General features: G+C 41.0%; 1 protein-coding gene and 1 pseudogene across 5 annotated transcripts in view; one reads left to right on the top strand and one right to left on the bottom strand.

The window, feature by feature from the left end:
* TBC1D15 (TBC1 domain family member 15) overlaps positions 1-18,778 on the bottom strand; it is an 87,162-nt gene extending 68,384 nt beyond the window's left edge. The window contains exon 1 of one of the 5 annotated variants that reach the window (XM_050749275.1): positions 18,685-18,778. In XM_050749275.1, coding sequence (XP_050605232.1) covers positions 18,685-18,714 — 30 coding nt within the window. In that variant the 5' untranslated portion in view covers positions 18,715-18,778. Of the gene's footprint in view, positions 1-1,969; positions 2,316-2,472; positions 2,493-18,684 lie in introns of those variants that run through there. The other 4 variants (XM_050749276.1, XM_050749273.1, XM_050749274.1 and 1 more) reach the window with 4 other exon arrangements.
* On the top strand, positions 4,408-10,166 carry LOC126930339 (magnesium transporter MRS2 homolog, mitochondrial-like; annotated as a pseudogene).
* Positions 18,779-21,551: the final 2,773 nt, after the last annotated feature.

Genomic DNA, 21,551 nt, shown 5'->3' with positions numbered 1-21,551 from the left:
AATTCCAGCTACTCAGGGGGCTGAGACAGGAGAATCACTTGAACCCGGGAAGCAGAGGCTGTGGTGAGTCAAGGTCACGCCATTGCACTCCAGCCTGGGCAAGAAGAATGAAACTCTGTCTCAAAAAACAAAAAAAGAAAGAAAATATGGTATATATACACAATGGTATACAATTAAGCCACAAAAATGAAAAAAATCCTGTCATTTGCAGTAACATGGATGAGCATCAAGGAATATGTTAAGTAAAATAAGCCAGCCACAGGAAGATAAATACCACATGTTCTAACTCATATGTAGAAGCTAAAACAGTTCGCTTCATCGAAGTAGAAAGGAGAATAGCAGTTACTACAGGCAGGGAAGGGTTGGGGGAAGGGAAGTAGACAAAGGTTGGTTAATCAATACTAAAGTACAGCTAGACAGGAAGAATAAATTCTAATGTTCTACAGCACTATTACATGATATAATTAACAATTTATTGTATATTTTCAAATAGAAGAGATTGTGAATGCTTCTAACACAAAGAAATAATAAATGTTCTAAGCAATAGATAGGCTAAGATTTGATTACACATTATATACATATATCAAATTATCACACTGTACTCCATAAATATGTACAATTATGTGCCAATTAAAAAATAAAAGCAAAATCTAGATTTTTTAAAGTCCAATTAAAACTTCAATAATATATAATAACGAAGATATTTCTTAGACTCTATCATGAATTGATTCTTTAGTATCCTGCCATAGAACATTCTGCTTCTTATGTTTATCAACTGTAATAACTGACATTTGAAAAGCTATCTCCAGGCATATTTGTTACAAAAAAATTATTTTGCTACAGGGAGCAATTATGATGTGAATAATTTCACCTCAGATAACATTTGTTAGTAGAATAAGCTTTCAATTGCTTCACTCTGGTTTTATTCATGATCTCTAACGCAAAATTAAAAAGTTCTGGGCAGACGCAGTGTAATTCAGGACACTGGGAAGCCAACACAGGAGGATCACTTGAGGCCAGCAGTTCAAGACCATCCTGGGCAGTAAAGCAAGATAGATGCCCCCCGACCCCCATCTTTTAAGAAAAAAAAAATTAAATTTTAAAAGAAAGCTTCAAATGCTTTTATCTGCTATGTAATATTTTTATTACCCATTACTTTACAAAAACATTTCTACATTATCAAATCTGACCCTCAAAATTCAGTTAGATAGATATTATCATTCCCATCTTGTAACTGAAAAAACTGCAAGAAAATCAAGTGATTTGCTCAAGCTTCTTCTACTACTCTAGGGCTGAGAGTGAAAGGTCTACTCTACAAGTTTTATTTGTCCAAAGAGTACATAATGAAAAAGGCTATCAACTTAAGGCTCAGCATATATGGACACTGACAAAACTGTTCCAATATCCTACATGCTGTTTGCATCCCAATCTGTAGTATTCACCAACTACCAGTGCTGTGAACATGAGTAGGTCCTCTGTACTACAGGAAGCAAAGAAAGAGCATCAGCAGTCCCTTTCTTCCTTTCTACTACCTAAGATTTGAGAGAAAATGAAGAGGTCATAGGAACAGTAGAAAAAAACAAGTCAGGAAAAAAAAGAAAAAATATATATCCCAAGAAGGTAAAGGTCAATGGAAACTACAATCAGGAATCTGGCAAACTGAAGCCTAAAAGAAGAAAAAGATCGAAACAAAAGTCTACACTACCAGAGATGTGCAACATGTTTGAGACTCCTTCCATAAGAAGCCAAATTCTACAAAGAATCAGCACCATGCATCTCAAATAGTAAAAGAATGTATAGGCAACACATTCTCATGACTGTTACCTTAGGGATACAGAGGCATCAATATGTAAAAACAGAACAGCCTAATCAGTTTCCCAGACCATATCTGAGATATTACTCCCCAAACCTAACAACTTACTAATTTGAGATATTTTACAAGGGACCAAATTATATGGCAAAAACTTACCTAAAATACATCTCGAATGGGGATAAAAATGATGTTTTCATTTCATCTTCCAGTTCATCTAGCAGAGAACACTGAATATGAAAACTGCTCGAAGGATACATAGTGTCAAAATCAAGATTTGGTTGGTTTGGCAGTATGGGGGCGGGGTGAACCATAATTCCTATATGGTCCAATCTTTTAAAATCAAGAAATAATGTATTTCGGTAAATGAATTTAAATTGAAATTTGAAGAGAATAACAAGATAACCCCCCAAAAAATCACATACAATAAAAAGGCAAAAGGTGCAACTGATTAAGAAAACCAAAACTTTTTTTTTTTTTGAGACGGGTCTCGCTCTGTCGCCCAGGCTGGAGTGCAGTGGCGCAATCTCGGCTCACTGCAAGCTCTGCCTCCTGGGTTCACGCCATTCTCCTGCCTCAGCCTCCCAAGCAGCTGGGACCACAGGCACCTGCCACCACGCCTGGCTAATTTTTTTGTATTTTTAGTAGAGACGGGGTTTCACCATGTTAGCCAGGATGGTCTCGAACTCCTGACCTCGTGATCCACCCGCCTCGGCCTCCCAAAGTGATGGGATTACAGGCATGAGCTACCGCACCTGGCCAAGGAAAACAACACTCTTAAGTACCCAGTAACACGAAGTAAAAGATATGGAAGATCTTTTTTTTTAAAAAAGACACAATAGCTATGTTTTAATACTACTACTAATAAAGAAATGCAAGAAAGTGATTATGATAAATGTTAGGGTAACAGTTTCTTAGGAGACAAGGGGTGGTACATGGAAGGTCATCTGGAGTTATTGGCAAAGGTCTATTTTTTTTTTGAGACAGAGTCTTGCTGTGTCGCCCACACTGGAGTGTAGTGTCGTGATCTTGGCTCACTGCAAGCTCCGCCTCCAGGGTTCACGCCATTCTCCTGCCTCAGCCTCCTGAGTAGCTGGGATTACAGGCTCCCGCCACCACGCCCAGCTAATTTTTTTGTATTTTTAGTAGAGACGGAGTTTCACCATGTTAGCCAGGATGGTCTCAATCTCCTGGCAAAGGTCTATTTTTTAATCTAAGCGGTGATTACAAGAAGGTTTGCCTTATGACTCGTTGAGCTATATGGTAAATGTGATTTTCAGTATCTGAATTTTGTTTTACAATAAAAATGCTAAAAATTACTGATGATAAACACAAAATGATATAGTTTAACTGTATCCCTACCCAAATCTCATCTCAAATTGTAATCCCCACATGTCGAGGGAGGAACCCAATGGGAGGTGATTGGATCATAAGGACAGTTTCCCCCATGCTGTTCTCATGATAGTGAGGGAGTTCTCACAAGATCTTATGGTTTAAAAGTGGCAGTTTCCCCTGAGCACTCTCTCTCTCCTGCTGCCATGTAAGACATGCCTTGCTTCCCCTTCGCCTTCTGCCGTGAAGTTTCCTGAGGCCTCCCTAGCCATTCGAAACTGTGAGTTAATTAAAACCTCTTTCCTTTATAAATTACCTAGTCTCAGGTATTTCTTTATAGCAGTGTGAAAACAAAGTAATACACAAAATGTAAAGTCTTAAATAGGATCTAAATCAATCTCAAGGGTACTGAAGGAATTTTGTCTGATGGAAAACATGACACAAATTCAACAATGAAAAAATATACCTCGAGAAAAAGAAAGGGAAGAACAGATCAAGCAGAGATTTGAGGAAGTAGCACCACCTGTCACCAAGTTAATGTGCAAAAGAAAAGGTTGGAGGGAGAGGAATGCTATTGTTTTGGAAGATTATACAGACTATCAATGAGATGGGAGAAAAAAAGACACTTAAATACAAATTACAAACTAGTATAAAACCACTCTATGTATATGATGATGACCTTCAGCTACTCAAACATCTACTGGCACATTCTCTAAACACATACCATCTGTTAAAATTCTTGAATTATCTTGCTGATAATGTTGCCTGTCAGAAGGTACAGAACAGAAAAGAGAATTAATGCAGACCAACAAGAAGGAAATAGTAAAATCTTGGGAGAAAAAAGCCATCTTAAGAGTTCATAACAACAAAAAGAACAAATTTGGAAAACATTCAGCCTACGATTGAAGGGGAAAAAAGATGTACAGAAGAGATAGGTATTAATTCCACCAAAAACAGAAAGGAAAAAGAAACCCTATATAAAAACTTCCACTTCTGGCCAAGATGGAATGACAGGCTGGATTTAACCTCCCACCAGGAAAATAATAATAATAATAATAAACTAAAAATACTGACCAACCTATGAAACAATGGTTTTCACAATACTCCCCCCATCAAACAATGAATGATAGTGACTACTGAGAGAAAGGAACCAAATGAAGTTAGCAATACAATTGTCTAGCTTACCGTTGTGAGTTCCCAGCTATGGGAAAGGGAGAGAAAACTCAGAAGGCGTCCAGTGAGGAGAGGGATGTGGGAAATAGGGGATGCCAATACAGCTAGAGTTCACAGGAGAAAGTACCAGAGAAAAGAGAAGAACACACAGGGAACTCAAGAAAGTCTTCCTCGAGTATTCAGCAGAGTATGGAACAGTGCATGTTTGTCAGTAAACTCCTCAAGGCAAGAGGGAAACTATTAGAAGAAACTATCTGCAGACTCACATAGCTGTTTGCACCAGAGTGGAAAATTTCATAATTCACAAAGCACTGCCTTGCCTCATCAGTGAGGCAAAATTAGTTCTATACTAAACACTGTGCTGATACCATTTAGCAAAGTTTAAAGGCAAGACCCAAAAGCACCAAACTGACTCCAAGCAACTTAAGTGCCTTCTAACACAAAGCTCAATAATATTTTACAGAACACAAAAATAACTAGCATCCAAAAAAAGAGAATTCAACATATCTGACATTTTCCAGTAAAAAATTTACCACTAAGGCATGCTAAGAGCCATGCTAAGAGCCAGGAAAATATGATCTATAACAAGAAAAAGTAATCAATTACCACTGACCACAAAGCAACACAAATAATCAGTAATAAAGGATATTAAAGTATTATTTTAAGTCTATCCCATATGTTCAAGACACTAAAGTCACAACTCGGCCAGGTGCAGTGGCTCATGCCTGTAATCCCAGCACTGTGGGAGGGGGGTATGGTTTGGATCTGTGTCCCTGCCCAAATTTCATGTTAAATTGTAATCCCCAATGTTGGAGGCAGGGCCTGGTGGGAGGTAATGGGATTATGCGGGCAGTTTCTCATGGTTTAGCACCATTCCCCTTGGTGCTGTCTTGGCAGTAGTGAGTTCTCATGAGATGGTTGTTTAAAAGTATGTGGCACGTATCCTCTCTCTATTCCTCCTGCTCTATGTGAAGTGTTGGCTCACTCTTTGCCTCCCGCCATGATTTTAAGTTTCCTGAGGCCTCCCTAGAAGCTGAGCAGAAGCCAGCATCACCCTTCCTGTACAGCCTGAAGAACCGTGAGCCAATTAATTAAACCTCTTTTCTTTATAACTTGCCCAGTCTCAGGTATTTCTTTATAGCAGTGAGTGAGAATTGACTGATACAGAAAATTGGTACCAGGAATGGGCACTGCTATAAAGACACCTTAAAATGTGGGCGCAGCTTTGGATCTGGGTAACAGACAGAGGTTAGAAGAGTGTGGAGGGCTCAAAGATAGGAAGATGAGGGAAAGTTTGGAATTTCCTAGAGACTGGTTGAATGGTTGTGACCAAAATACTGGTAGTGATATGACAGTGAAGGCCACGCTGACGAGGTCTCAGATGGAAATGAGGAACTATTGGGAACTGGAGTAAAAGTCACTTTTGCTATGTCTTAGCAAACAACCTGGCTGTACTGTGCCCCTGCTTTAGGGATCTGTGGAACTTTGAACTTGAGAGGGATGATTTAGGGTATCTAATGGAAGAAATTTCTAAGCAGCAAAGCATTCAAGATGTGGCCTGGTTGCTTCTAACAACCTATGCTCATATGCATATGCAAATAAATGACCTGAAAGTGGAACTTATATTTAAAAGGTAAGCAGGACATAAAAGTTTAGAAAATTTGCAGCCTCGCCATGTGGCAATAAAGAAAAGTACATTTTCAGGAGAGCAATTCAAGCCCACAGCAGAAATCTGCATAACTACCAGAAAGGCAAGTGCTGATAGCCAAGACAATGGGAAAAAGGCCTTGAAGGCATTTCAGAGACCTTTGCAGCAGCCATTCCCATCACAGGACCAAGGCATAGGAGAGAAAAATGGTTTCCCTGGCCAGGCCGAGGATCCTGCTGCCCTGCACCACCTCAGGACACTGCTCCCTGCATCCCAGACACTCCAGCTCCAGCTGTGACTCAAAAGGCTCCAGGTAAAGCTCAGGCTGCTGCTTCACAAGGCGCAAGCTATAAGCCCTAGCAGTTTCCACACGATGTTAATTTAAGCCTGCAGGTGCACAGAACGCAACAGCTGAAGCTTGAGAGTCTCTGCCTAGAATTCAGAGGATGTATGGAGAAGCCAAGCAGAACCCTGATGTAGGGGCAGAGTCCTCATGAAGAACCTCTACTAGGGCAGTGAGGAGGAGGAATGTAGGATTGGTGCCTCCACAAAGGCACTGCCTAGTGGAGCTGTGAGAAGAGGGCCATTGTCCTTCAGATCCCAGAATGATAAATCCACCAAGAGCTTGCACTCTTAGCCTGGAAAAGCCACAGGCACACAATGCCAGCCCTTGAGAGCAGCCATGTGGGGCTGAGCCCTGCAACGCCACAGGGCAGAGCTGTCCAAGGCCTTGGGTGCCCACCCCTTGTATCAGTGTGCCCTAAGTGTGGGACATGAAGTCAAAAGCCTTGGGTGCCCACCCCTTGTATCAGTGTGCCCTAAGTGTGAGACATGAAGTCAAAAGAGATTATTTTGGAGCTTTAAGATTTAATGACTGCCCTGCTGGGTTTCAGGCTTGCATTGGCCTATAGCCCCTTTCTTTTGGCAGATTTTTCCCTTTTGGAATGGGAGTATTTACCCAATGCCTATAACTAGGATCTTGGGAGTAACTAACTTGTGTTTCATTTTACAGCCTCATAGGTGGAAAGGACTAACCTTGTCTCAGATGAGACTTTGGACTTCTGAGTTAATGCTAGAAATGAGTTAAGACTTTGAGGGACTACTGGGAAAGTATGATTATATTTTGAAATGTGATAAGGACATGGAGATTTGGGAGGGGCCGGAAGAGGAATGATATGGTTTGGATCTGTGTCCCCGCCCAAATCTCATGTTGAACTGCAATACCCATTGTTGAGGGTGGGGCCTGGGGGGAGGTAATGGTGGGGGTGGTTTCTCATGGTTTAACACCATCCACTCTTTATGCTGTCATCACAACAGTGAGTTCTCATGAGATCTGGTTTAAAAGTGTGTGGCATCTCGCTCTCTCCCTTCCTCCTGCTCTATGTGACCTGTTAGCTTGTTCTTTGTCTTCCACCATGACTGTAAGTTTCCTGAGGCCTCCCAGAAGCTGAGCAGATGCCAGCATCATGCTTCCTGTACAGCCTGTAGAACCATGAGCCAATTAAACCTATTTTCTCTATAAATTACTGAGTCTCAGGTATTTCTTTTTTTTTTTTTTTTGAGATGGATCGTTGCTCTGTCGCCAGGCTGGAGTGCAGCAGCACAATCTCGGCTCACTGCAAGCTCTGCCTCCCAGGTTCAAGCAATTCTCCTGCCTTAGCTTCCCAAGTAGCTGGGACTACAGGCACGTGCCACAACACCTGGCTAATTTTTGTATTTTTAGTAGAGACAGGATTTCACCATGCTGGCCAGGATGGTCCTGATCTCCTGACCTCATGATCCACCCACCTTGGTCTCCCAAAGTGCTAGGATTACAGGCGTGAGCCACTGCACCCAGCCTCAGGTATTTCTTTATAGCAGTGTGAAAACTGATTAATACAGAGGCCCAAGTAGGAGGATCACCTTGAGGGCAGGAGTTCAAGACTAGTCTGGGCAACACAGCTAGACCCCATGTCTACAAAACAAAAAAATTAGCCAGGCATGGTGGCACATGCCTGTAGTCCTAGCTACTCGGAAGGCTGAGGCGAAAAGATCACTTGAGCCCAGGAATTAAAGGTTGTAATGAGTCATGATCATATCACTGCACTTCAGCCCGGGCACAGAACAAAAACTCTGTGGCTTCTCCCGTTGCTGCCTGTGGCTGTGCAGCCAACCTGCTCAGAAGGAGCTGGGTCGCAACACTGTGTGAAACCCGCCAGCTCCACATGCCAAGTGAAATGCACTGGTTTAGAACTTCTGATGTCTTTCAAACCACTCTAGCCAGTGTAGCCCCAGTATTTACCACGACAAAATTTGACAGAGAAATGTTACTTCTTTTGAAGGGAAGAACACTGAGTTATACCAAGAGTTAGGTCTTCAAGCCAGAGATGTGAGATTTCACCATGTAATGAGTATCACAGCCAGAAATAATAGGATTATCATGAGAATGGAGTATTTGAAAGCTGGGATAACTCGAGAGTGTCTTCTGATTTTAGATTTATCATAATTTAAACTCACAGCAATGGCTGTTCCGAGAACTCTCTTCACAATTGTCTGGAGAGGGTCAACTTGTTATAAACCCTTTAACTTTTTGAGTTTAGAGCTATAGAAGCGCTCCCGCAATACTTGATCAACACCCTTCAGGTGAAACTTAGCATTTTCCAGCCACTGATCCTCGAGACGTTGGAAGCTTTGGTGGACCCCAAACATTCTTCTGTAGACAGAAGCAAACTCCACATTTTACTACAGAACAGCAAAAGTCTACTAGAGTTAGAAACAGATATTAAAATTTTCAAAGAGTCAATCTTGGAGATTTTGGATGAGGAAGAGTTGCTAGAAGAGTTCTATCAAAATGGAGTGACCCACAAGTCTTTGAAAAGAGCAGTACTGGGACTGACCATGCAGAGGAGATGGAGTTGCTGATGGAAAACTACCACCAACTGGCTGACGATCACTCCAATGCAGCTTAGGAGCTTAGGGTACTGATTGATGATTCACAAAGTATTATTTTCATCAATCCTGCCAGCCACCGTAACGTGATAATGAAGTTGAATCTACAGCTGACCGTAAGAACCTTCTCTCTTTTGCTCTTTGGAGTAATGGGAGTTGCTTTTGGAATGAGTTTGGAATCTCCCCTTGAAGAGGCCCAACGAGTGTTTTGGCTGATTACAGGAATTACGTTCATGGGAAGTGGCCTTATCTGGAGGCGCCCGCTTTCATTCCTGGGACAACAGCTAGAAGTTCCACTGCCTCGCATGACGGCCTCCTTACCTAAAAAGACTCTTCTAGCAGATACAAGCGTGGAACAAAAAACAGCCTCAGACCCGATGGACTTGGATCAGGCAGGAGTATCCTAACAAACAATGAGGAACAACCCTGTGGACACTGAAGTTTTTTTTTTTTTTTTTAATCACAAGTAACTTCTGATACTTTTATTATTTTCTTGTATGGAGTCAGACACTTGAAAAAAAATAATATCTGATGACAAAATATTTTGGAAGTCACAATACTAGAACTTGATTGCATTTCCAGAATTCTGAGTTAAAGAAACAAAGTGTTCGCTTTGTAACAGGCTAAAATTCTATTTCCTGCAAACTTTAAATGCTGTTTTTAGACATGATGTGAGGCAACACAAGAACAGAGAGTTGTATAAATTTTATTTAATTTATACATAACAAGAAAAGTACAATTTCAGGCTGAATGAAGCATAGGAGCTTGACAAACCCATAGGAAGCCATAGTTCTTTGTCACTACAAGGAATTACCTTCATGTGAATTTCCTGATTCTCAGGTGACTAAAAGCTACCATTCTATGCATGAACCTTAAAACTAATTCTGGAAGTTTGTGCCAAACTTTGACATAACATTATTTTCTTATATTTGCCCCCCCTTTTATATAAGATGAATAAAAAGAAATAACTTTTTTAAAAAGACCCAACTGAACTTGTATTAAAAGGATTTGTATCCAGAACATAAAATCCAGGACATAAAAAGAACACTAAAAACTCAGTAACAAAAAAAAAAAAAAAAGTTTGAAAAAAATAAGCAGAAGATTTAAACAGACACTTCATCAAAGAAGATACAAGGACAGCAAATAAGCACATGGAAAATACTCAACACCATTAGTCATTACAGAAATGTAAACTGAAACCATAATGAAACACTATTACACACCTATTAGAATGGCTATAATTAAAACGACTGACATTAAATATGGGCAAAAATATGAAGCAACTGGAACTTTCATACACTGCCAGTGGAAACGTAAAACACTACACCTACTTTGGAAAACAATTTCCCACTGTGTTAGAATGCTACACACACAACTAATATATATGATCCAGCCACTCTATTCTCAGGTATCCAATCAAGAAAAATGAAAGTATATTTTCATAAAAGACGTACACCAATGCTCAGAGCAGCTTTATTTTATTTATTTATTTATTTATTTATTGAGACGGAGTTTCTTTCTTGTTGCTCAGGCTGGCGTGCAGTGGCAAGATATCGGCTCACCACAACCTCCACCTCCCAGATTCAAGCAATTCTCCTGCCTCAGCCTCCCAAGTAGCTGGGATTACAGGCATGCACCACCACACTCAGCTACTTTTGTATTTTAGTAGAGACAGGGTTTCTCCATGTTGGTCAGGCTGGTCTTGAACTCCTGGCCTCAGGTGATCCACCCACCTCGGCCTTCCAAAGTGCTGGGATTACAGGTGTGAGCCACTGCACCCGGCCTAAGAGCAGCTTAATTTGTAACACTCAAAGTGGAAATAACCCAAATATCTATCAAACACAAGACCAGATAAACAAAATGTGATATACCCATACAATGAATATTATTTGTGGGTTTTTTTCGAGACAGTCTTGCTCTGTCACCCAGGCTGGAGTGCAGTGGCACGATCTCTGCTTACTGCAACCTCTGCTTCCTATATTCAAGCAATGCTCCTGCCTCAGCCTCCCGAGCAGCTGGGATTACAGGCACATACCACCACGTCCAGCTAATGTTTGCATTTTTAGTAGAGACAAGGTTTCACCATGTTGGTCAGGCTGGTCTCGAACTCCTTACCTTGTGATCTACCCGCCTTAGCCTCTTAAAGTGCTGGGACTACAGGCGTGAGCCACCATGCCCAGCCCAATGGATATTGTTTGGGGAAAAAAAAAAAAAAAACTAATGATACATACAACAACATGAATGAATTTCAAAATAATTATCCTAAATAAAGAAAGCCACACAAAAACAAAGTATATACTATATAACTGAATTTATATAAAGTTCTAGAAAATTAAAACTAATTTATAGTGACAAAAAAAATGCTCAGTGGTTGCCTGAGGACACATGGAGTGATGGAGTACGGTGAGTCATGAGAAAACTAACAGAGATGGTGAAAACATCATTATCTTAATTGTGTTCATGGGTTCATGGTATACACAAAAGTCAAAAGTTGTGTACTCTAAATACATGTGGCCTATCACATCAATTGTATCTCAAAAATAGCTGTATAGGCCAGGTACGGTGGTTCACCTATCATCCCAGCACTTTAGGAGGCCTAGGTGAGCAGATCACTTAAGGCCAAGAGTCCAAACGAGATGGAGCAACATGGCAACACCCCATCTCTACAAAAAATACAAAAAGTAGCTGGGTGTGACGGTGCATGCCTTTAGTCCCAGCTACTCAGGAGGCTGGAGTGGGAGGATCGCTGGAGCCCAGGAGGTGGAGGCTGCAGTAAGCCAAGATCACACACTGCACTCCAGCCTGGGCCACACACCAAGGCCATGTCGGGGCGGGGGGCAGGGAAACAAGCTGTATAAAAAATAATTTACATGGAAAGTCTCTTGTTGTAAACAGTAAAAACCTAACTAAAAATAAGTACATACATATATGAGGACATTCTCACTAAAAAGAAAATAAAGAACTAAAATAAAAAAAGAAATTAGTTCTGCCTCAAAAAAAATTAACAATCACACTCCCACTCAATTGGGAATCAGATGTCCATAGGAAGCAAAATATATCAAGAGCATTCAAAGACTTGCCACTTGGTGGTGCTAAACTGAATGTATAAAACTCAATTCAACAAACTTTTATGAAGCAATTATGTGCCAGACATCATAAAGAACAGAGAGATTAAAAGGTATTAGAGTTCCTTGCTTGTCTGTACCTGGCAAAATTATTAAAAAGGTAAAATATTTACACAAGAAGGAATATTCTAAGTGTAAAAGTACTACAAAAAAGGAGGAAAGTTTTCCTTTTGGGATAAAAATGTCTCATGCCCTCCAGGCTCTTATCTATTCTTAAATATTTGCTAAGATGCCCAAGCAGGTAAGTACATTTATAAAACTTCCAATGATGGCCTGCTAAAAGCAACAGAAACTGCATTTTGTTTTTCTCCTCTAGCAAAGGAGCTATATCAGATATAACTTATTAAAAGAGTTCTGGTGACCACAGCAAACATTTTAGAATAAATTTTCTCACCCCTAATTTAGCAATTTAATTTAAAAGCAAAAATAAGGCAGAAAAACAGATAAATTCAACTGTTAGACAGAATGAACTTTTGCACAATCCAACTCAAGAACATCCTTCCTGACACAAAGAGCTAGAAAAACTAAGGAAGTTTCACAATAGTAACTTTTATACTGTGCCTTCACTTAAGACTGAATTTTTACTTACATTATGATTATTATAATCTTTATTTCCAAAAATGGAAGATAAAGGAAAAATTCAACCCAAATATTTTACATGTACCGTAATTTTAGGGTAAAATTATTGCCCTAAATCATTCTCCAAACTTGGAAACCTTTCACCTACCATACACAACATACATTCTTAACTTTAGCAATTATGTGAACTTACAGGCTAATAAAACAACCAAAGTTTCAAAACTTCAGTTTGTTTAAAAACTATTTGGCATACAGATGATAATTTGAGCGTATGGTTTCAGAAAGCATCCCCAGGAAATGCAAGACTGAGCATCCTAACAGGTTCCACATTCAAATATCTATGCACCTACTTGATATCTCTATTTCAATAAGGCATCTTGAACTCAATGTGTTCTATCTAAACCGGCTCTTCTTCGATATTCCCAATTCTGTCAAAGATATCTCATCCACCCAGTTATCCTAAATGCTTCTTTCACCATCCAGACCCTATATCCTAAGTCCCTCAAACCTTTTCCTCTGGCACTGGCCCCTCATCGCTTCTAGCCTAAGTCACTAAAATAACATTCTGATCTCTCTTCTCCTGATCTAGTTACCTTCCAATAATCTAAGGTGCATAATGTATAACCACGGCCCAAACTAACCTTTACAAAATGTCCGTCTGGTTACACCACATAGGGGCTTAAAAATCTTCTGTCTTCACCCTTTACCTCTATAGTGAGGCTATACTTCCTGATACTCCCAACACATAAAACATTTCTGCCTTGGGCCATTGTGAACTCTTGCTACCCAAAAGCTTGGTGCTTTTTTTCAGGAGTATTCTGTTCCATCTACCTGGAATACTCTTTTGTCCTTTCTCTCTGCAAATAACTTCTACCAAACCCTTCAAAAAAGAACATAAGCAATAGCCTGCCCAAACTCTTTGAACTACTCCCCATTCCACTTAATCTGATTTAGAAGTTTCTTTACTCATACACTCAGCACATGTATGAGCACCAACCAGATGCTGGAAATAAAAAGGTGTCAGTGGAAAAAACACACACAATGAAAAGTGTCTGACTAAACTAGCAGTATCATGTAAACCAGTAAATCAATGTATAGAGTAGAGTGTGACAGAGGAATGCAGAGACTCCTGAATGAGATACCATTTTCAGTTACTTCTTCAATAAATACACAGTAAATGCCTACCATGTGCCAGGTACAGAGCAAGTTACTAGGTGTAAATAAGTAAGATTCAGTCACTGCCTCCACAGTAGTTACAATCTAACTGGGGATGACAAGAAAACTGACAATTACAACATGTAAGTACTAACAGACTGCCACAGCAAGCCCTAATAAAGGCTATCTTACCTAGATTTAGGAGCCTCAGGTAGAGTGAGAATGAGGAAAACTTACTTGGAGCGACATATAAACTCAGATCTGAATAATGGCAATTTTAAATAGCAGAGAACGTAGGGAAGCAGAGGATGTATGTTCTTAACAGAGGGTATGTTTTATACAGAGCAGTAGTTCAGTGCACGATTGAAACCCAAATACCAGAGAGTAGAGTCTACATAGTTTAGAAGCAAAAACAGAGACCAGATCAGATCATAAAGGGCTGCATAAGCCATGCTAAAGAATTTAGGAGTTTGAAATTTATCCTGAAGACCGACAAAAGCAACTAGAAACTTGCCTTTTCTAAGCCAATAAAGTGGCTGCAGGACCAAGAACGAACAGCTGCAGTAATCCAGGGAGGGAGAGACTCATGGTTGCTTGAACTAAGGCAATGGTAGTGGGGATGAGGAAAGGCAGGTGGCTTAGAAAGATATTTAGAAGATCAAAATGACAAGCCTTCGTGACTGATTAGATGTGAAAGGTGAAGGGAAGAACAGTAAGGACAAAACTGTGTAGATGAGATAGGGAGAACAGAAAGAAGAAAGCAAACTGAGTTTTATTTGGGATGTGTTAATGAGTAATGACTGTGGAACTAAAAAAAAAATGCAGAATACAGGTGGTTGTAAGGGCAATACATCATGGATAGTCTGAAGTGAAGAGTGAGCCTTTGAGATCTAGAGAATGGTACAACTCTCAAGGAAGGGCAACTGGCAGAACTATTATTGCGTCTCAACGATATTAGTGTGCCAAGCAAAGTCAAATAGGAGACAGGAATAATTCAGGTGCTGGAGGAGATACACAGTCAGAGCTGCAATGAACCATGACCACACCACTGCACTCCAGCCTGGGTGACAGAGCAAGGCTGTCTCCAAAATAAATTAACACTAATAATAACAATACAAGTCTCTGTTTAATCACCCTTGTGTCCAAAGAACTCAGCACATAGCAGGTACTAAAACGTTTGTTGAACTAAAGAATGGCAGAAAAATTTAAAAATAAGACATACTCCTATTATACCATGGGTAACTACCATGTTAAAAGATCTAGTCTAGGAAAACAAGTCTCCAGGAAGATCTAGATACTAAGAATACTCATCTTTCCAAAGCACAAAAATTTCACAGGACTATGAGCATATTTAAAAAGAATTGGTTAGGGCCAATTTTAATTCTTATTAAAAATGACATCACAAATTCTAATTAAGAAAAAAACAGCTGATTTCCCTATTGTTTCAAGTAATTTTCGTTTTTATTTTTTGAGACAGAGTCTGCCTGTGGCCCAGTCTGAACAAGTGACACAATCTCAGCTCGCTGCATTGGGTTCAAGCAATTCTCCTGTCTTAGCCTCCTGAATAGCTGCGACTACAGGCATGTACCACCATGCCTGGCTTTTGTGTTTTTAGTAAAGATAGGGTTTCACCACGCTGGCCAGGATGGTCTCAAACTCCTGACCTCAAGTAATCCACCCACCTCAGCCTCCCAAAGTGATAGGATTACAGGTGTGAGCCACCGTGCCCGGCCAGTAATTTTCAATAGAAAAAAAATTCTAATACATTAATAGAAAAACCTAGAGTGAATGGAAGTGTACTATAATAGGATTTTACAACTCTGAAACAAAAGAGCTATTAATGGACCCATTTCTCCCACTCTAATCCCTCCTCATTTTCTTTTTCTTTTCTTTCTTTTTTTTTTTTTTTTTTGAGACAGGGTCTTGGTCTGTCACCCAAGCTGGAATGCAGTAGCACCATCATAGCTCACTGCATTCTCCAAGTCCCAGGCTCAAGCAATCCTCCCACCTCAGCCTCCCAAGTAGCTGGGACAACAGGCACGTGTCACCACAACCAGCTAATTTTTTTGTTTTTCATAGAGACGGGGTCTAGTTATGTTGCCCAAGCTGGTCTTGAACTCCTGAGCTCAAGTGATCCTCCCGGCTCAGTCTCCCAAAGTGCTGGGATTACAGGCGTGAGCCACTGCACCTGGTTCCTCATTTTCTCGTACCTTCTTGCTTCTTCCTCTTCACTGAATAGCTATTATGTGCCAGAATCTATGTTAGGTGCAGATGAAACATTTCAGGATCCGACCTTATGATGATTAGTTCAGTCTACAGTTTCCAATATATTTACTCATTAATCCTCATACCAAGCATAAAGTAGGTACTGTTATATCACAGATGACTGAAGCACAGGGAGGTTAAGTAATTTTACTGAAGTTGCTTGTAAATGTGTGAAAATAATTTCTGAAACTAGTTTGGCTTCAAAGACCAAGCTCTTAACCATTACCTTTTGCTGCTTCCCTACAAGACAGAGATTAACTTCCTCCATCACTTTCTGAAACTCCAAGTTCAAAGCAAGTAGAGTTGTAAGAAAAGTTACATCCTAGGTGGAGACACTGAGAGATTCTAATTCAACAGAGCTGGTAGCCCAGCATCTGTACTTCTATTAAACAGTATCACAAGTGATTTTTGTGCGCCTTGGTTAACATTCACTCCCCTGTATTTCTAAACTAGAACTCTTAGCTAAAACTTGGTGAAGGGAGGGGGAGATGAATAAACATACGCACACATTTTCTCCCCATCCCCTTTCCTAAAGAAAAAAGATTAGGAAGTAGGGAAGCATAAAGGTAACATGTCTTTTAATGTTACATTAACCAGCTTTCATTAGTATTATTATTATAATGCTGATGGTAAAAAAGTATAGCGTTTTCATTTGCTTTTTAAATCAAGAGATTATCAGGTTTGCGCATTAGAAAAATAACTCCAGTGGTGGTGTAGAGAAGATTAAGGGGCAGAGACTGTAGAAAAGGAGTAAAATCAGCCAAAAAATCAAGAATAGAAGCAGACTAAAGGCCTGAACTATGCACTGATAGTAAAGATGCAGCAAATTTAAGAAACCTCTTAAGGTAAAACTGGTAGGACATGGTTATTGATTAGAGAGTATTATAGGAATGAATGTCTCCAAGTATGTTTAACATGCAACAGGTGAAAGATGACGCCATTAAACCAGATCTGAACATACTGAGAGAAGAACCGTGGGTTTTGTTGGTCATGATAGTATTACTTCGGAGAGGAGTAGCTTTTCACATGGAAAACTAGTTTCAGTGGAGTGATGGCAATAGGTGTGAATTTGCAGTGAATGAGAATAAATGAGGTTATGAAGTAGAATTATTAAATGTAAGTCTCGTTTTAAGAAGTCAGACTATGAAAGGTAGTGGCTGCAAAGAGTGAAAAATGTTTTTCATTTCACAACTCTGCTTCATTGCCTCAAGGATTCTTTCAAAATCAATCCAAACCTGAAAGAGGGAGATGTTTAAATGGAAGGGATCCCCTCTTGAAAAGTCCTAGCCTGGATCAGTTTATGTGGAAAATCAAACAGGATAACCTTCAAATATGCAGTAAATCAAGCAGAATATCAGCATCCACCCTGAACATAAAAAGTAAAAAACTGACAAGAAAACCAAGAGCACAAATAATCCAAAAAAGGATGCCCACCTATCCTTTAAAAGAGCCAGCACGTACAAGTATGTAATTTTATGTTTAAAAAAAAAATTCATATAACCCTAACAACTCCAATACAAGAAATACAAGAAATAATGATTGCCATCTCCTCAATTCTGCAGATCAAGAACGTGAAAGACACAGAAGTCACAACTGCCCAATTTTCCAAGGTCATACTTCAGATTAACAGCAAAACCAATCCCATATTTGTTATTCGGCCCCCTAGTCTAATACTCCAAACACCAAATCACAAACGCTGTTAAACAACTCAAAATAGAGTAGGGAAGGCAACAGGGAGACATGAGTGAAACTCAAGGAACAGAGGACGCTATCTGCAATGAGTAAACAACACTTAGTGTTCGATGAGTCACTTCAGTTGATTCCAGCTGTTGATGAAATACTCCTTCACTGGGAAATACTACCCGTGGCGTATCATAAAGCTGATAGCCCTAACTATACATAAGATGTGCCCTCGGAACGCGAATAGGCACTATTCGACGAAATCTCCGCACATAATCCTAGTTTCCAACGAAATTAGGAGTGTCACTGACCACCTCCGTAAACCAGCATGACCAATACTCCCACTGAAATGCCTAGAAAATAAATATTTGAATAGAAGCCTTCCTAGACAAGCAGAGGACGGTGTAAATCTCCATTTCTCTCAGGAAACAGTCCCGCTGCTCACACCACCAACCAACTCAGCACCTTGGTAAAAACAGACCCAGTACACTCGTTTCTTCTAAAAGCACGGCTAGCTGCCTAGCACCTATTCAGGTCCTCCCGAAGGAAGCATAAACATCTTCAACAGAGTGTAGCAAAGAAGACAAGAGGCAAGTCGGGTTAACGCTTCAAAGACTGAAAAGACGCTGGAGTCAGAAGAGTAGACACAAAGAACTAGAGTCAAGAAAAAGTGAATCGGGGGGGGGAAAAAAAGGAACTAGAGAGCCACCTGTCCGTTAGTAAAGGTAATACGAATAAAAGCCTCTCTGCTCTGGGGCAGAAGAGCGCCGAGGCCTAGCTGGCCTTGGAGCAGGAGCCGGCTCTGTAACTCCGCGGCTGAACTGGCATTCACGGGAAACCAGCTGGTACCACCCAATCTTCTCCTACAGACACCACGGGTTGTCCGGACATAGAAATTCCCTCGTGTCCCTCCCCCAGCCAACTGCCAAAGAGCAAAAGCATCCCCGTCCCAGAGAAAAGCCGAGGATTTCCTGGAGGCCGTTACCTACCTTCCCGCTCACAACACCCGCCGCCGCCATGTTTCCTGCGCGTGCCTGGTAATGACGTAGCAGAACCTCACGTGTCTTTCGGACTTACAACAACATCCGGCAAAACTAGAATAACATCCGGGCGGGAAAGGGGCGGGGTGTGGCGGGAAGGGCGTGGAGGAACGTGGCCCGGCGGAAAAAGCCGCCAGACGCAGGCGTGCTGAGCTGGGCTCAGAGGCGGGTAGGGCTGAGTCTCAGCCGCAACGCTACGCTTGTGCTTACCCCACGTCCTCCCGGGGGAAGATTCCTAAAATAATGTGTACCTTATTTGTATTGGAGTTTGTCGAGACTCTGAAGCTAGCGCAGGCCACGTCGCTTTGGTGAGATGAAAAGAATACCATACTGGAAGCGCGCAAGCATTGTCCTGGTTGTTTTGTTGTTGTTGTAGAAACGGAGTCTCGCTCTGGCTGGAGTGCAGTGGCGCGATCTCGCCTTACTGCAAACTCCGCCTCCCTATTCAAACGATTCTCGATCCTCAGCCTCCCGAGTAGCTGGGATTACAGGCGCGCGTCACCACGCCCAGCTAATTTTTAAATTTTTATTAGGGGGTTTCGCCAATGTTGCCCAGGCTGGCCTCGAACTCCTGACTTCAGGTTATCCGCCCGCCTCAGCCTCCCAAAGTGCTGGGATTACAGGCTTGAGCCACCGCGCCCGACCCATTCGCCTGATTTTGTGGCAGTAGGCAAATGACCAACACGCTCGAAACCTCAGTTTCTTATAGTAAAATAAAGATAGTAGCGTTGCCGTGAAGATCCAAGAAAGCCCAGCACTAATAAGGAGATATTCCAGGAACTAACATGGAGACTTTTCCCCTCTATATATGAGGTTTCTCTATTTGTCTGGTCACTGCCACTCACACATGACCTCCAGCAAAGTATTTCAATGGGAACTGTGATAATACCATGCCCTCATAGCTGCAGAGTCCAAGGCACATAGTTTATAGCACCTACACATTACTTAATAGCTCTGTGACTTAAAGCAGGTTTGTAAATTTATCAAAGCTTCAGGATGTAAACTGGGAATTACTCCTGCGTGGAGTGGTTGTAGAGATTTCATAGGACAATACATGTGTGGTAAAATGATTTGTAAAGATAATAAGATAAGAATTGTATTTGTTCTCAGTGCTGTAAAAGAATGCAGAGAATGATTGTGTACTACCCCTTTGATAACTCTGGCACAGATCTGGGATTTCCCTGGCTCCAGGGCAGAATAAAAAGTCCCTTTCACCAAAAACACTTGTGCGCATTGAGGTACTTTACGTTTTCACACAGTGAGGAGAGGTTAGAGGCTTTTGAGTTTGGTTGAGGTAGGTGGCAACAAGCTGAACGACAGAAAAGGAGAGTTGCTAGTTACGTGAATATCAGGAACCTAGTAGGTGAGGAAAGTGGTGGAACCTTAGGTGGGAATGAATGTGTGGCATATTAGGGAGATTGCATCCTAGGTATCTGAGATTCCAACCATGACTGAGATCCTTATGCCCAAGCTTGGCATTGAATCAAGAAAGCAGCTTACCTACAAGGGATGAATGAGGTGAGAAAATGAGAATATTAGCAGTAATCAGCACTGAGTGAAGACTAGAGGGTCTTTTCCACATGTACTGGACTGAGACTAAAACCCCTAGAATCTTCGTATAATCTTGGGTGTGGAGGGGAAAATCCTACTAATGACCCAAATCACATTTTCCACCAGATCAGAGCATTGGGATGTGGTTAGAGAAAAATTTAAATGTGACGTCACATTTCTTACACCCTGTGTTTTAGAGAAACGTTGAAGCCCTTAGCACAATGCCAGGAATAAAAGGCTCAGTGAGTGGTAGTTATTACTTATATTTTAATATATTAAGTTTGAGAACTACAAACTTCTCATTGAAAAGCCTCATTCCCCTCTCAGGTTCATCTGCTACTTCTTTACCTTCTTACGCTTCATTCTCCAAGTGCGCCATAAATAATCGCGCTACCCGTGGGCTAGCCTTGGGCCTCTCTTCCTTTTTCTCCAAACACTATTCCTGGGCCATTATCCTCATATTCTGGCATCAAAATCTCCTATGTGCTGATGACTCCCAAGTATTCCCAGCCCAAGTCTCTCTTTCCTAAACTCTAGTCCCAGTGTCCACTGCCACTGGACTCCTGACTTGAATGACCTAATCATGCGTCAAAAAAGTATAAGCCTTTACTACTCAAAGTGTACGTGTACTGACCGGCAGCACCAGCATCAGTTGGAAGCTTGTTAGAAATGCAGAATCTGGCTGGGCGCAGTGGCTCATGTCTGTAATCCCAGCACTTTGGGAGGCCAAGGCAGGCAGATTACTTGAGGCCAGGAGTTCAAGACCAGCCTGGCCAACATCGTAAAACCCTGTCTCTTCTAAAAATACAAAAATTAGCCTGGAGTGTTGGTGCATGCCTGTAGTCCCAGCTACTCAGGAGGCTGAGCCAGGAGAATCGCTTGAACCTGGGAGACAGAGGTGGAGGTTGCAGTGAGCCAAGATCATGACGCTGCACTCCAGCCTGGGCAACAGAGCTAGACTCTGTCTAAAAAAAAAAGAAAAAGAAATTCAGAATCTCAGATCCCACCCCAGAACTACAGAAAAATCTGCATTTTAACAAGATCCCTGATTTGTCTGTATATTAAACTTTGAGATGCAGAGTCTTAAGTGAAATTTTATTTTGCTTTTGTTCTCTGAAAATTAGTACACTTTGCTGTACAAGAGATGTAGCTAGAACTCAATTTGTCAAGGAAGTGTTGCTATCATGTGTTACAAATTAATTTGAATCAATTATCCCATTTAGGAATGGAACAGTTATACATTAATAGAGCAAAGAGACCTATTT

The sequence above is a fragment of the Macaca thibetana genome, chromosome 11 (assembly GCF_024542745.1).
Source record: "Macaca thibetana thibetana isolate TM-01 chromosome 11, ASM2454274v1, whole genome shotgun sequence".
NCBI classification, from domain to species: Eukaryota; Metazoa; Chordata; class Mammalia; order Primates; family Cercopithecidae; genus Macaca; species Macaca thibetana.
This window is presented reverse-complemented; position numbering and strand designations above follow the sequence as displayed.